Source organism: Raphanus sativus, chromosome 4 (genome assembly GCF_000801105.2).
Source record: "Raphanus sativus cultivar WK10039 chromosome 4, ASM80110v3, whole genome shotgun sequence".
NCBI classification, from domain to species: domain Eukaryota; kingdom Viridiplantae; phylum Streptophyta; class Magnoliopsida; order Brassicales; family Brassicaceae; genus Raphanus; species Raphanus sativus.
Window position 1 is genome coordinate 32,607,965 of NC_079514.1, and position 16,249 is coordinate 32,624,213.

Here is a 16,249-nt window from a genome sequence, read left to right on the forward strand (position 1 = left end):
TTTAGAAAAAAACATATTTTGTATGTAATTCTCTATTTAGTTATTTCAAATTATGAACTTATTGTACCGAATTCAAAAATATAATAGTATGTATAATTAATAAGAAAGTTTAATGCATATAACAAATCATTATATATTAATTATGTTGAATAAGAAACTTAAAACAATAAGATTATAGAGTCATACAATATATAACACTAAAATGCAAATTATTTCTTTAAAATGTTTAGTTATATATTTATAAACACTATAAAACAATTTCTAAATATTAAACTGATAAACCAAAAATAAAAATAAGAAAAAAATACAAACAAATAAGAGAGAGAATAAAAATGGTCCTCGCACGAGAAACCATGTTTTTACAAAATGACCTAACAGATGTCAACGAACTAATTGCTCAATTAATTAAAATAAATACAATACATTAATTTAACTAAAAAAAATATTATCTAGTAGAGAAGTTTCAACAGTATGAAGTAATTGCTCACACAGTTTGTCCCAATAATATTGCTCTACCATTTTTCATATATATATGTGTGATTTATTAAAAATACCATTAGGATCTTTATACTTTTAGATTTTCATATTACGGATAATAGTGATAACATTTATATTTTAATTAATAGTGATAACATTTATATTTTAATAGAATATATATTGTTGTAAATGAAAAAATAGAACATTAAGTTAGTCTTATACGTACAAAAAATTAGATTTATAAAATTAATTAATATATATCAAATATAGAGGACACATGCATTGATTCGTGAATCAGCCATCTTTTCGAAGATAGAGATCAAAGGAAATAGAAGAATTGTCGAAGGAATATCTAAGATGTCATGCCCAAGACCATGTAAAGAGATCTCATCTCCTTTATTATATCTTTGGATTCATTGATTATACTGTGTCAGGTCCGAGGATCCCATCTGATAAATGTGAATCGTATTTTCTCAGATGATAAATTTTCGTGACTTTTGCTGAAAGTTAGGGTTTTCTAGGCTCAAATTTGAAGTAGTCAGATAATGTAAATTTTCACACCTATCTGCTGCTAATGTTCTTGTAGATTCCTAATGCAATCATCACTTTATGGATTAAATCAGGTTTCGCAACAGGTTTTGAGATATTTTTGAGCAGTGATGACAAAAAGGAACGAAACTCAGACTTTGATGCATCTACCAAGTTCATGAAGCACTCTCTCAACGAAAAGAGCGGAAGAAGAAAAAGTGAATCTGTCTTCATTGAGGATGTGAGGGATGTGGAGGAGCTCCAGGCCGTTGATTCCTTTCGACATGCATTGCTAACCGACGAGCTGCTTCCAAGTAAACACGATGACTATCACATGATGTTGAGATTCTTGAAAGCTAGGAATTTCGACATTGAGAAAGCAAAACTCATGTGGGCTGATATGATTCAATGGAGAAAAGAGTTTGGCACTGACACCATTCTTCAGGTACTTTTTTAACAGATGATTGAGATATATATAGTGTATATAAACCCTTATTTTTCTAACCTTTTATTTATTTTTCCGTAACAGGATTTTGATTTCGAAGAGATTAATGAAGTTCTGGAGTATTACCCACACTGTTATCACGGTGTTGATAAAGAAGGCAGACCCATTTACATTGAAAGGCTTGGTAAAGTTGATCCTAACAGACTCATGCAAGTTACAAGCATGGATCGATATGTAAGGTATCATGTTAAGGAGTTTGAGAGGAGCTTTATGATCAAGTTCCCTTCCTGCACGATTGCTGCTAAGAAGCATATTGACTCCAACACAACTATTCTAGATGTTCAGGGAGTGGTAATTAATTTTTTCTAATAAAGTTTAATATTAATGGGGATGTGAAATGAATTTATCATGCCTTTTCTTGCTTCATATAATTTTTTTTTTCTAGGGAGTGAAAAACTTTACCAAGTCTGCTCGGGAGCTTATCACACGATTACAAAACATCAGTGGGGATAATTATCCTGAGGTGCATTTTTAATTGGAACTTCTAATACTTGATCCACTCTTTGTCTGTTATTGAGAGACTATTTTATCATATGCTAATTAATCTAGGCTGTGTGTTAATTCATGCAGACTCTCCACCAAATGTTTATTGTGAACGCAGGGTCTGCATTCAGACTGCTTTGGAGTGCTGTGAAGGGCTTTATAGACCCAAAAACAACTTCCAAAATTCATGTATGATCATCTTCATTTAACTACTTGTCTTCAGTCATATAAAAAAATTCACTTTGGTCCATTGTGATTTAGGTCCTTGGATACAACAATTATAAGGCCAAGTTGCTTGAAGTGATTGATGCCAAGTATGTGAATCCTTTTACTTTTGTCGCCTCTTGATTTTTCTTTTGGGTCTTATGCTTACGTCCTAAACCGTCTGCATTTTTTGTACAGCGAGTTGCCTGAGTTCTTTGGAGGTGCATGTACTTGCGAGGATGAAGGTGGTTGCATGCTTTCAGACAAGGGACCATGGAAAGATCCGGAGATTGTGAAGGTCAATTTAATTGACTCATACGTTTGTTGCCTATTATATTGTACCAGTTCTGAAGCTGACATAGCTGGTTATCTTCACTATTTTTTCAGATGGTGCTTCATGGGGGAGCATGTCCGGCGAAGCAAGTGGTGAAAGTTTTAAACAGCGAGGGGAAAGTCATTGCTTATCCATGGGTATGTAGTTATTGAATCTTACAACTAGTCAAAAGTTAACTTGTGCCTTAACTCTGACTTTTGTCTTGAACATAGATAAATGGAAGGGACACTTCCACTGCAGAGTCTGGATCTTATGCTGAAGATATCGGGTGAAACGAGCTTGGCCGGTAGTTTTCCGGGCTTGAATGAGTATGTACCCAGTGGGGGAGGATGGGGTTCAGCTGACCCCTATCACTTCTATTAAGAAAAAAAAAAAGATATTTCAATTATGTATTAAATAATTGTTCGAATCTTTAGTTTAAAGTTTAGATCGATCCCCATATTTCTAAGATCAAATTTCTCCCTTCACTCAACTTAATACTTTGTCTTCAGTCTCTGTTTTTTTTTTCTTTTTGGTAAAAACCATTGTGTTTTCTCTTTTGGTTTGACATTTTATAACTATTTATTATAGAGATTTTTTTTTTATTTCTACTATTTTCTTAGCTGTAGATCTTTCTTATGTATCAATTTTCATTCCTATGTAACTTTTTATACTATATATGAAAAGTATAATCGAGTTCTTAACTTGTTCAAGAGGATTCTTGTCCTCATGTACAAAATCGAAGCCAAGTTTCTAAAACCATATGAACTGAGAGTTTCTCAGAAAGAATTTCTCACCAAAAAATAATAATATTAATTAAAAATATAAAAGCTTTAAAAAATCCATGCCACAATTTCTTAAGTGATGAATAGTGAACAAATATTGTAGTTGTTCTACAATATTGTTGACCTAAGGGACATATATAATAACAATATAGTGTAATTTTTATACATAAGAGTATAACATATTTTCCTTACATTTTTTGGTACGTTACAAATTAGGTGTGAAGGAGTGATGAATAATAAACATAAGCTTTCAGTTTTTTTTTTCAAGAGACAAACAACAGAAACATTTACAGAAAGCATATCTCCACACTAATCTTTAATACTCTTCACGAGTAAATTTATGTTTATATAGATATATATAGATGTTTTTTAAAAAATATATTTTCCAGTTTTTACATAGTCTCGAGGCATCATCAAGTCTTTCAGAATCCAAAGAACTGAAAAGACAAAACCAAATAAAAAAATATCCTCAAAATTAAGTTAGTCTGAATAATCGTAAGAAGAGTGTTGTTTGTGTTTACCTTCTTCTTCTTTTTCTTCTTCTCGATGTAAGCTACTATCTCTAGCTGCTTAGCCATGGCTTCGTCCAGCGTCTGATATTTTCAAAATCAAAAATAAATTAATAGCTAAATCATACGTGTTCTACACGTTAACTTAACACAAACAAATAACGTGTAGAAGAGACTGGTTGGTTTACCTTCTTGGTCTCAGACAACTGAAACTCAAGCTGGTCGACGCGGGTTAGAGCGGCGTTGAGAATCTGTTCTTTCTCCGCGGAGAATGGCGCCGGCTGATTGTCCAACGTCCTACATTTCTCCTCCAGCTCCGCCATTCTCTTCACCATCGACATGTACTCTTGGCTCGACACCATAGCCGTCTCTCCTTTCTCTGCTGCCCCGCCGTAAATGGCTGCCTCAGTGAGCTTCCTCGGCATGTTCTTGGTTAGCCTCACTACCGTCATTAACCCCATAACTAACGACATCACGCCGCCGAATAAATATCCTTCTCCTCCTTTCCTCTCGGACGGCTTCACGGCAGAGTATAAATCTGCTCCGGCAAAAAAAAAAGACACATGTAATGACTTTAGAAAATACAATAATAGAACCACGTTTTAGAAAACTGAATCAATGTTTATGTGTAGTGTAACCTTCAGGCTCGGTAAAGGTTGTTTTGTGGAGAGTAGTAGGCCAAGTAGAAGAAGCATCCACAGTTTTGTCAACAATTGGTGTGAATTTCTCGTTCTCTGCATTGAGTGTGTTCTTCTGCAAAATTGGATTTTTAAATCAAGCAAACAAAAAGACTTAAAAATTTATTGACAGAGAAATAAACTCACCTCAAAGGTTTCAGATTTCTTCAATGTATTGTTTCAAGCAAACAAAACCAAAAAAAAACAAGAAGAGATAAACTTTAGAATTTTACAACAAGTTGAAGAACGGTTTAAGAACATATTGGGTTTTGTGTGTTTACCTCTGTTGTGCTCTCATACACTGAGATTGTCTTCTCTTCAATGTTTGACAATGTTGGGCACTTTCCTTCTCCGTTTTGAACCATCTATATAGTTAATACTAATGTTCAGTACCCTAAACCCTGTTTTGCCAAGATTTTCTATATTGTCTTTGAAAGGTACCTTGAAGATGTCAGGGTCGTTCCATGGACCTTTGTCTGAACGCATGCATCCACCTTTGTCTGCACAAGTGCAGTTACCACCCAAGAACTCAGGAAGTTCACTAAAACACACACACACAAGGAAAAAAAAAGTTCGGTTTAATGAATCTGTGGCTAAAAGATAAGAGTTATGGAGGTCTTTGTTATCTGTCTTACTTGGAGTCAATAATCTCAAGAAGTTTGCTTTGGTATTTGTTGCCAAGAACCTGTACATGAAGTAAGTAAGCAGGACATTCAAGCTTATGATCTTTGGAGTGTTAAAAATGATAAGAAAGATTACGTGAATCTTAGCAGTGGTCTTTGGGTCAAGGAAAGATTTGACAGTGCTCCACAGAAGCCTGAAGCCAGAACCAGCGTTGATAATGAACATTCGGTTCAATGACTAATATTATTCATCAACACACAAAAACACACAATCTCAGTACTATTGTCTTTTGAGTTAATAATAGTTAAAACAAAACCATCATAGTATACCTCAGGGTAGTTATCACTATCAATCTTTTGGATACGCTGGAGAAGATCCCTTGCAGCCTTACTGAAGTTCTTCAACCCCTGTAGTTAAATACCAGCAAAATCACTCGCTATATCTTTTTTTTTTCTTTGAGTTTGAATACCGAAACAAAAGTGGTAAGAAACTAAAAAAAAAAAAGCATACCACGCCTTGCACATCCAAGATGGTGGTGCTCTGGTCAATGTGCTTCTTGGCAGCAATGGAGCAAGCCGGTAGCTTGATGTTAAAAGCCTTCTCAAACTCCCTCACATGGTAATTCACGTACCTATCGATGGTAGTGACTTGCATGAGTTTTGTGGCATCAACTTGGCCTAGCCTCTCTATGTAAATAGGCCTTCCTTCTTTGTCAACACCATGGTAACCTTGAGGATAGTACTTGATGACTTCGTCTATTTCCTTGAAATCAAAGTCCTTTTTGAAACAAGAATGAAAGAAACATAATTTAATCTTTTTGGCAAAAAACATAATTTAATCTAAATTGAAAATGATGATGATGATGGTGATATTAAAAAAAAAGATATTGGTTCTGTTTTGTTTTTAAAAAACCTCCATGATAGCGTCAGTACCAAACTCTTTCCTCCAATTGATCATATCACACCACATCTGCTTAGCTTTCTCGATATCAAACTTCCTTGCCCTCAGAAACCTAAGCATCATGTGATGATCATCGTGTCTCGAAGGAAGAAGCTCGTCTAAGATGAGAGCTTGACGGAAAGCGTCAACAGCTTGAAGCTCTTCCACATCAATGTCGTCAACTATTGAGACAGACATCACTCTGCTGTTCCTTCGAGTTTTTTTGGTGAAAGAGTGTTTGAATTTGTTTGAGGCATTGATTGCTTTCTTCTTAAACGAACAAAGCTTTTTCTTCTTCTCATCCTCTGAGCATTCATGATCTACCACACAAAAACCCAAAATTTCAGAATCTGTTTGCTTAAAAAATGTCTCTCACTCACTCCATTGGATAGAAATCATTACAACAATTTCCTCCTTACCTGGCTTATTGTTATGTCGATCCATATTAGCAGACATTGTATCCGCCATGCTTTTAGTCTGGATTTAAAATTCTGTTGTCACATAAACACATACATACACGTTAGAAATGATCTCTGAAACACTTATAAACCCCATATAAAACCACCAAGAGATTCAAAAAAAGGTTCAGTTTTAAAGAGATTTGCTAAAAGAAAAGTTTGAATCCAGAGGGTAGTCCATGTGACGGTTCCTTGGCTAACAATCAAGCAATGAAAGAAGAAACAAAGAAACCCATTTAAATATTTGATCAAGCATTCACAATAATAACCCATCCTTAGGAGAATTTAAGATAGCTAAAATATAGATCCCAATAATCAATCATATGAAACAATCAAAGGCACCATGAAAAGGTTAACTTAGAGAAAACCAAACCCACATTTTTTTATTATAAGAAACAGATAATCGGAAAACTCAGGTACGTTATAATCAAGGAGGATGGAAACAATCGTTGTATCCAAACATTTGGCGATTGAGATATAACAAATGAAAGAAATGAAGAATAAGAAATATAAGAGCAGAGGGTTCTTGATTTTCTTGTGTGTTTACCTATTAAAGATCAAAAGCCAAGGGAAGAAGAAAGAAAGAGAGGTGTATATATTATCCTCTCTCCCTCTATCTGTCACCTACCCACCCAAATAAAGGATGGCTCCAGATTTACACAACGCCAAATCTCAAAGAACAAATCTAGAAGAGAGAGAAAAGCTTATTTCACAAGGGTATTTGACAAAGGGTTTTTACCTTCTTTTAAAATCCAGAGAGAGAAAGAGAGGAGTTAGCTTAATGATCCATTTAAAGGGGGTTTGAAAAGGTTTGACCTTTTTTCTCATATGAATGTAAATGACGAAAGTACATTGTGATTTGTGTAAAGAGAAGATATATCTGAGAGAGAGAGAGAGAAGGAGCCAGTTTTATAGGACAAGGAAGAAAGGCGCGTGCTTTTCCCGTTTTTCTGTTCACATGATTTTGTAAATTTACGAGGAAACCAATAAAATCTTTTTTTACTTACAACCGGCTGTTGTGCCCGCGTATGCGGACATAACCTTTTACAAAATTCAGACATACATTTTTATTCAAAAATTATCAGATTTTTGGGTTATATTGTTTCAACTATATGTTAGATGAAATTTTCCAAAATTGCCATCAACGACATAATTTTTATCACCACCTTTTTGTTATATTTATGTATATCTTTCGTTAAATATCTTTTACTCATAATGAAGTATATGATATAGTATATAATTTTGTCTAACCATTTTTATATTAAAAACTGAAAATGATTATTGTTAGCAACTACAATTACAGTGAAACCTCTATAAATTAATAATGTTGGGACTACACCAAAACTATAATTTTTTATTAATTTATAGAGATTATTAATTTATCGAGATACTAATTAAACCAAAAACTTAATTTTGGACTATGAAATTATATTAATTAATAGAGATATTAATCTATCGATTATTAATTTAAAGAAGTTATACTGTAATTAATAATTCTATTTTATTTATATTAAATTGATAAATATATAAAGATTTATATATATACCAGTTTTTATTAATTTTGGATAATAACAGATTAATTAATATTTTAGATAATATATAATTAATGTTTCTTTTACTTGATTATTATCTATGCAAGTTAATTTACCTTTTATTTTTGCGTGATTTTTATTATAATATATAACCAACTATACTATGAATAGATCTAATTAATTAATTATTAAATAGAATACATAAAGATAATTATTCTTTTTTAACTAAAAAGATAATTATTATTCATTAAATGTAGAATGACTCTAATTACTCTAGTTTTTGATGTGATTATTCAGAACAAAAATATGAATTTGCGACTAATAATACGACAGTTCTATATTAGAGTATATTTGTTTAATTAAATAACTAATACAATTCTAACGTAAGAAAAATACAACAAAAGAATACACATGCCAAAACAAACCTAAGAACTAAGAACAATGCAAAAAACAAACCTTAACAAACATATATCAAAGTAATGACACCCAAACAAACAAAATCTAATTAAATTTTACGAATGACAACCTAAGAAAAGAGTACACATACTACAACAAAATTTGATTATAGTGAACGGAATACTAAATCACTTCAATAACTCAACCTTCTCGTGATTAAAGCAAGTTTGCTTGAGAAGATTGGACGATATTTACTTCTATGTCTTTTACGCTCCTTGATTTGTGATTTTCTTCTACATTTTTTTGTTCTTTCTAAATTACCTTAATGAATAGGAATTATAATAATATGAACCTTAGCCTTTCAGATAATCTTTAAAAAAAAAATTTTAGACGATGAAGAAGTTTCAAAAAATTTAGAAAAAAAAAAGAAGTTTCAAACTCGTGTGAACAAAAACATAATAATTGGTTTAATATATATTATAACCTGTGTTTAAAATTTCTTAAACGTGTTTATTGACTATATATTACACATAGTTTTTATATAATGAATTATATAATGAACAATGTAGATAAATTATTTATTAAGGGTAATATCAATATTAACCGCTCTAACTTTTAACGTGAGAGCTCCGTTGCGAAAAATTACTTCGCAAATAATAGTATAGATCTCTTCAACCAATGCCTCCAACAAATTACTAGCATTTAGTTTCACACGTTAATACAAAAAATCTTTATTTTTCACTCAATCAGTTTTCAAACTATATATTGTTTCAAAAGTTGTTTCATGTGAAGCGCTGGTTTTATTACTTTGAAAATTGTTAAATGAATTTTCTGTATCCGACAATATAATTATGAACGGCATGGATGGCTTTGGCTTTCCCAAATTAATAAAGCAGGCTGATAAAAATAAACAGTTAGTATCATTTATTTCTTCTTTTTCATTTATTTATGTCGACCAGTTATCATTTAATTTTTCCAGCTAAAACCTATAAACTCTATTTAAATTTTGATATATGGACCGACCGACCATCATGAGTGAACACAAGCCTCCGGCTCATATATTAATGAACTTTATAATATACACATTAATGATTAGAATACTCTTCTAAAATAAAATAAAAACCACCATTGTTATAAAATAATTATAGTAAACAAGCTTGCAAATAAAACCTTGGTAAATATCAGGTCAACATTTCACACCGGACTTACGATAAGAGCATTTTCAAGAGTTTACTATATTTTCTATTCTAAAATAAAATGACTCTATAATAGAGATGAAGTTTGTTCCAATGGTATTTTATTTTAGAGTAAGAAATAGAGTGATGAACAAAAAAAACAACTTACTCTATATTTGGAGTAAACCTATTTTCACTCTATTATAGAGTGAGAAATAGAGTACCATTTAAGCATTTTCTACTCTAAACTCTATTTTAAAGTGAAAAATAGTGTCAGATTGGAAATGCTCTAAATTATAACATTTTAACATCAAACGGACTGTTGCCCCCAGAAAAAAATATCAAATAGGCTTACAATTTTAATAAATTAAGCAAATAACATTGATTGGTCCGAATTAAGGCCCTTATCCATTTTTGTTTGCATCTAATTTGGTGAGACATATCGAAGGTAGATTTCTTCGTCACCGTCTTCATTTTTCATGGCAACTTGTACTGTTACGGAGCCTCCAATGTTTATCGTGGCGGAAAGATCAATTCCTGGCGTCAAACGCCTAAGAAATTAGGGAGAAAAGAGAATATGCATGGCTCATGATAGCTTCGCTTCATGCATTATCGCATCATCACTGCATACTCTCTCTCTCTTTACATGCATCATTGCACATGTTTTCGGTATGCATACATAAATCCAGTTTAAAATCAAATTATATCTCAAGTCCTAATAATCTCTGACTGTGGAGTAAAGACTCGAAAGCATATGTGTGGTTTGTCATTTGTTTGATAGATCTTGGTGATGGTGATCTTATCCATGTGCTTGGAGATGCTCATGTTAATACATCAAACATGATTCAAGTCTACACAAAATCAGTTTCAAATCTCTCCAAAACCACCCTTCCCGGTTAGTACTTTAACTTGACTCATACGTTATCTATATAACTATGTTTGATCTCTCCACGAAAACGAAGATCTATCACTTGGAAGCTTCTGATTTGGATCTCTTGGGGATATGACCTGCTTCATATAGAGCTGTGAACGGCTCTTTTAATTCTCTCTTGTCTACAACAAAATTAGTCATTTTAACATCAAACTTACAGAAAATAAAAACATATTATCTATTTACAAGACCGAACAAAATTATACAAAGAAAAAAACAAGAAAAGCTAAACAGCATTTTATGCTCGGGCTTTGAATTATTTTTACCCGTATATTTACAATCACACAAAATATATGTGAATGTTATTGCATAAACTAAAGTTTTTCATCTTCTTCTTATTTTTCCTTGCTTTTCTTTTCTTAAGAACATCTAAACAATACAAAACTCTTCGTCTTTTTGGTTCCTCCTCTGTCTCGCAATGAAAGACTCGATCTTGTACCGTAGTTCATCATCAGAATCATCAGAAGGCCTCTCAGTCCCCGATCTCGTCAACCTTCCACAAGAACTCTTCTTCGGGCCCTCGAGATTCTCTGACCGACTCCTTTCGTAACTCTTCTTTGGACTTTCCTGTTTTTGGGTAATGATTTGTCTGTGTCTCTTCACAGTTACGTCCTTCTTGCCTTTCTCCTCGTCGGAGCTTTGTTTCTCACTGTTCTCCAACATGCTTTGTTTTGCCTCGCTCTGTTCTCGTCTTGAGCTCTCTCGAACAAACTCGTCGTAAAAATCATTGCTGTTTCTCCGTGCATCTGGTTCTTGATCTACAAAGAGACCACACTTGGCGACAATAGTGATAACTATCGCGTTCCCCAAGACGAAAGCGAGATGACGGTTGATGAGAACACGTGTGAGACCAGAGTCCTCGAACATGATGACTAGTTGGTAACAGAGCTTGGCTACTGTAACCATAACTACAGTTATTTGGACCACCCGGTAAAACAAATCTAGGAGTATTTGAACGCGAGACTTCTTCACAACAGCCTTCATCTTTCTTGGTTTAGCCTTTTGGGTACTACTAAGTGAATCCATCGGGGTCGATGAGAAAAGAATCAGAGGAGAGTCTTGAGTCTGATTTTCTCTTACTTCTTTTGTTTTTATTGTTAGCTTGAGAGAATGTATTGTGAGTATTTATAAAGGGTCACTGAGTGCATTTGCTTTCTTTTTTCGGGGCACTAATCTTCTTTTCGAGTGAATTATTTTTATTTTGTTCTTTTATGCAAAAAGAGTTCATACATGTTTCGCACTTCAATTTTGTACAACTATAAACCTAGCAAAAGTTATTTGGCAATGAAAGTTATCAATGTATGTAGATATTTGGCAATGAAAGTTATCAACACATTGTTAGTATTCATTTCTAAAAAGTTACAAGCACTATCTGCACCCATTTGTAATTAATTATCAGCACACTGTTATTTTTTTTTATGAATTATAGAGAGGTATTTTGGTCTCCACCAAAATAGATCTATACTAGTCACATATTAGCAGCTTATATTTTCGGCCCATATATCAGTTTTCTGTCCGAAATTTTTAATTCTCCAACAGCCGAGACTTAAACTCTAGTAGATTCACCGTATTAGATTTCGTCCTCAAGTTAGTTACTACTGGATCATAAGCCGAAATACATGATTAATTAGCTTTATTTTATAAGATTGGTATAATTGTTGACCGTAAAATCGTTTATATATATTTTCATTATTGTAATAATATAACTAATCAAACGTTCAAAAAATTAATATGTATCACTATATTTAAATAAAAAAAAAGTATTTGCAAAACTCTGTAGGACTTGAATGATTAGTACAAAGCATGTCTATCGTGTCAAACTAAAATAGTTTGGGATATATAATGTAGTACTAGATTCGAAAGCGCAGGTTTTTTAAACTATAGTTAAACAAAGTTTATTATAAATAAGTATTTTGAAACTTTTATATATTTATATTACAAAGTCGTATTATATTCTAGAAGCGAATATGTTTAAAACTATATAACTTATAAATTATTTTATTTAAAATTTTGGTATGTACTTTCTTATATAACTGTTTTTAGGTTTGGCATATCACCCAGATCCGAGAAACTAAACCGATACTGACTTAAAAATATGGTTTGGTTCAGATTTGAGTCCAGGTTAAAATACATATTAAGTATTTTCTGGATCCGCAGGTCTTAGTTCGAGTTTGCGTCGGGTCTCGGTTCGAGTCTGAGTCATATTCGAGACCCGACCAGATGGCTAAAATATCTAAAATGTTTTGAGTATATTAGGTATATTTGAATATGTTTTTTATTACGAATATTTTTTTTGAAGTTTTGGGTCTGGTTTTAGGCATAGTTTCAAGTTTTGAATAAATTTTCAAATTTTAAAAATATATTTTGGGTATTCGGGTAAAATTTTGAGTGTGTTTTTTGGTTCCTCAATCAGATTTCAAATAAAATTTTGGAGGGATTGGTATTTGAATATTTTTTTGGTATTTGTTTGGGTTTTGGGTATTTTTGAGCTTTCAGATAATTTTAATATATTTTTTTGTCTTGGATATCCAGATCCATTACGTATTTGAAATTTTTTAAATATTTAGTTGGGCCTAAATGTCTAGGACCTGAAAGATCCGGATCCGAAAGGAATCAATCTGTACCGACCCCAAGATCCGTATGCATATGTCTACTCTTTTTATTATATTTTATGTGTATTTTATAAGAGTTATATTTGTTGAGTTGATGAAATCTAACATTTATTAGGAAGATTTTTAGTTAATTTAGTAGTATAGATCTAATATGATTTTTAATTGTTTTTAATTTTTTCTTAAATAATTTAATTATAAGTACTCTTCATAAAAATCAATTTATAATATTTATAGGACAAGTATATTACAAGAGGAGTAACAAATCTATATTATTGAAAGTATTTAAAATATTATATAGTTAATTAATGATATAACAAAAAAAATTATGCATGATGGAACAATATATATGTGGGTGGGATATGGCGTGGAGATCTTACATAATCGACATGTACAAAATCTATACTATTAAAGCAGGATCCTATTTGAATTTTTACCTAAACCTACCCCTCTATTATAAGGAAGTCGCATGTTTCATTAAGGGTATTTCTGTTATTTTGTATCATTTTCAATTAATGAATCTCTTAATTATAGGCCCAAACTTTTTTTGTTCCTTTAATTTCACGGTTTTGGACCATTTGGGCCGATTTTAATATTTATCTAAGTTCACATTTTTCGTTTGGGCCATTTGCGCCAAGTTCTAATATTGATAATAACAAATATTTACACATAATTATTATTATTTATTTTTCTCAATATAACTAAAACTTTCTGAAAATATTTTAATATTGATAATGAAAGATTTAAAATTGTTAAAAGAATATAATATTAATTTATTCACAAGTTAAATCTGTTAAAAATTATATCTTTCAAAATTAAAAATACGACTTCAAATTTTTGAAAAAATTAAAAATACCACTTCAAATTTTTGAAAAAAATCAAGTTCAATTTTAAACATAAATACCTTTTATAAAATAAAAATAAAAATAAAACAATACAATAAAAATAAATGAAAATATTTCATTTCACAAACTTATTCAAAATTTATAAAAAAAAAAAAACAAACCCGCGCTTTTAAAGCGCGGATCAAAACCTAGTCTATCTTATTAAAACAAAAGTACACATATAGAATATCCCTTAATTTTCAGTGTTATTTACAATTGTATGCCACTGAGAAATAAATTGAATTTCCTATTTTAATGCTTGTCTTTTTTAGTTATATTAATGTGTTTTTTTTTCTTTCATATTTTAATGCTTGTCTTTTTCAGTTAGATTAATGTGTTTTTTTCTTTCCTATTTTAATGATTGTCTTTTAAGTTAGATTAATGTATTTTGTTTTTTATTCTTCAATAATTATCTATTCTATTAAAATAGAGTCCTAAATTTATCTACCATTAATGTTGTCATTTAACTTTTGGACTATTTCACATTTGTTAACATGTTACTAAATTTATGGACCATTTCAAATTAGTTTCAATATGATTACTATTACAATATAACCGGACAACTTAAAATAAACCAACAATTAATTTATCATAAGTAAACCAATCTTGGAATTAAATACTAGACTGAGGGTACTACTAGATTAGCAATACATTGTTTGGACGTGACATTCTTATAATTAATGTATAAAAAATATTGGTATAGTGTTTCTGTATAATGTTTATTCTTTTATAGTTTTTGTATAGTGTTATGATTACAATTGTAGTACTATGTTTCGTAATTATTTTGTATGGTGTTGTTTCGCTAATTTGGTATATTTTTAGTAATTATATATTGTATTAAAATTCAGAAACCCATATATAGATATGTTAATTTCTAATAGTATTATAAGAGATACAAAAAAATTGGGAAATCGTAATATATATTTGGTAGCTGATATCTATAAAGTTTCAGAATTTGATAATACTTGATACACTTGTGACCAAATTACTCAATCATTACGAAATGATTAGTTGCAGCACCCATAAATGTATACAACATATGTTACAATTCTGATATTATATCCCATTACTTTATTATTTACTTAGTAATTTTGTTTTTCAGTTATACTATATTGTATTAGAGGTAAAAATAATTCACCTATACAAACAACTCTATATGTAAATCAAAACCATTCGTTTGGTTAGTATAATTTCAGAATTTTCCAATTTAAACAAATACATTCATATATTTTGTATTTTAAAATTATTAAACATTTATATTCTAATAAAGATTTTCCCAAAAAATCGAATCTAATCTATTAATTCAGGATCCTATATTTTATGTTAGAAAGTTGTTATTTAAATTTGAAATGGTCCTACAAAATATGTAACAGTATTTAAAACATCAATACTAATAAAATTAGATAATTCCTATTTATTAATCTTACTCCATTGTTAGTATATTACATAATTTGCCAACAGATCTTTCTAACAGAATTTTATTTCTCAGGTATTTTCCTCCAACTTAATTTGGTTCTGTTTCATAATTATGTCCTACTCATTTAGTTCTATCCCTAACGCATAACTATCAGTTTACGAGCTGATACTTGCGAGATCCACTGATATTAATGGACATAATATGTTTGTCATATACAAAAACGTAATCCTTTAGGCTCCATTTGATGTTTATAGATTACCATTATTTATCCAACATTATAATACAAGTTATAATTCCTATTACAATAACATGAGATCTGAGACATGAAAAACATATCATCTTCAAATATTATTTCTAACCAGCATGGAAAAAACTATTGTTTCTATGAAGGTTTCAAAAATCATGACTACTAAAATCTTTTTTCTTGCAGGCATTTTAGCAGCTTCATAATCAAATTTTATTAGACGTTAATATATATTTTATTAAAACTGAAACATTGTGTTGAACCTAATATTTATTTTGTAAATTTTTAAATTAAATTTATTTTTCTATTTCATAGTTATAGTTAGACCTATACTAAATCATAATATTCATTTCTTTATATATAGTACTATTCATGTTTCCAAACAATATACTCTTTTCTTTATAATACTATTCATGTTTCCAAAAAACACTATAATTAATCTTAGCTATTTTATATCTACAATTTCCTCAATCAAAATTTTGTAAAAACATCATAATTTCATAAATTGCAAAACATTGAACTTTAAAATTTGGAATAAAAGGTGACAAATTATTTACTA

At 30.7% G+C, this 16,249-nt stretch overlaps 3 protein-coding genes across 6 annotated transcripts; 1 reads left to right on the top strand and 2 right to left on the bottom strand.

Moving 5' to 3' along the window:
* The first annotated feature begins 758 nt into the window (after positions 1–758).
* LOC108850749 (phosphatidylinositol/phosphatidylcholine transfer protein SFH8-like) lies at positions 759–3,075 on the top strand. Its single transcript, XM_018624227.2, has 9 exons — positions 759–853; positions 1,101–1,450; positions 1,535–1,801; positions 1,896–1,973; positions 2,081–2,182; positions 2,255–2,307; positions 2,396–2,495; positions 2,585–2,668; positions 2,744–3,075. Exons 1-9 carry the CDS (start codon positions 835–837, stop codon positions 2,801–2,803), a joined length of 1,113 nt encoding a protein of 370 aa, XP_018479729.2. The 5' UTR covers positions 759–834; the 3' UTR covers positions 2,804–3,075.
* Positions 3,076–3,470: 395 nt separating this feature from the next.
* On the bottom strand, positions 3,471–7,384 carry LOC108848908 (phosphatidylinositol/phosphatidylcholine transfer protein SFH3). 4 transcript variants are annotated; one of them, XM_018622366.2, is made up of 14 exons: positions 7,242–7,384; positions 6,464–6,535; positions 6,018–6,364; positions 5,616–5,882; positions 5,435–5,512; positions 5,241–5,342; positions 5,117–5,166; positions 4,923–5,022; positions 4,763–4,846; positions 4,629–4,646; positions 4,443–4,557; positions 3,993–4,342; positions 3,817–3,888; positions 3,471–3,732 (listed from the first exon to the last, which is right to left on the bottom strand). In XM_018622366.2, the coding sequence occupies exons 2-14, from the start codon at positions 6,510–6,512 to the stop codon at positions 3,718–3,720; spliced, it is 1,647 nt and encodes a 548-aa protein (XP_018477868.2). In that variant the 5' UTR covers positions 6,513–6,535; positions 7,242–7,384; the 3' UTR covers positions 3,471–3,717. The 4 variants fall into 4 exon arrangements, with proteins under 4 accessions (XP_018477868.2, XP_018477867.2, XP_018477870.2 ...); XM_018622365.2 differs by lacking the exon at positions 7,242–7,384 and adding an exon at positions 7,050–7,220; XM_018622368.2 differs by lacking the exon at positions 7,242–7,384 and adding an exon at positions 6,923–7,028.
* A 3,289-nt stretch (positions 7,385–10,673) lies between these two features.
* Positions 10,674–11,648, bottom strand: LOC108848909 (uncharacterized). Its single transcript, XM_018622369.2, has one exon. It carries the CDS (start codon positions 11,560–11,562, stop codon positions 10,906–10,908), a length of 657 nt encoding a protein of 218 aa, XP_018477871.2. The 5' UTR covers positions 11,563–11,648; the 3' UTR covers positions 10,674–10,905.
* Between the last annotated feature and the right edge of the window lie 4,601 nt (positions 11,649–16,249).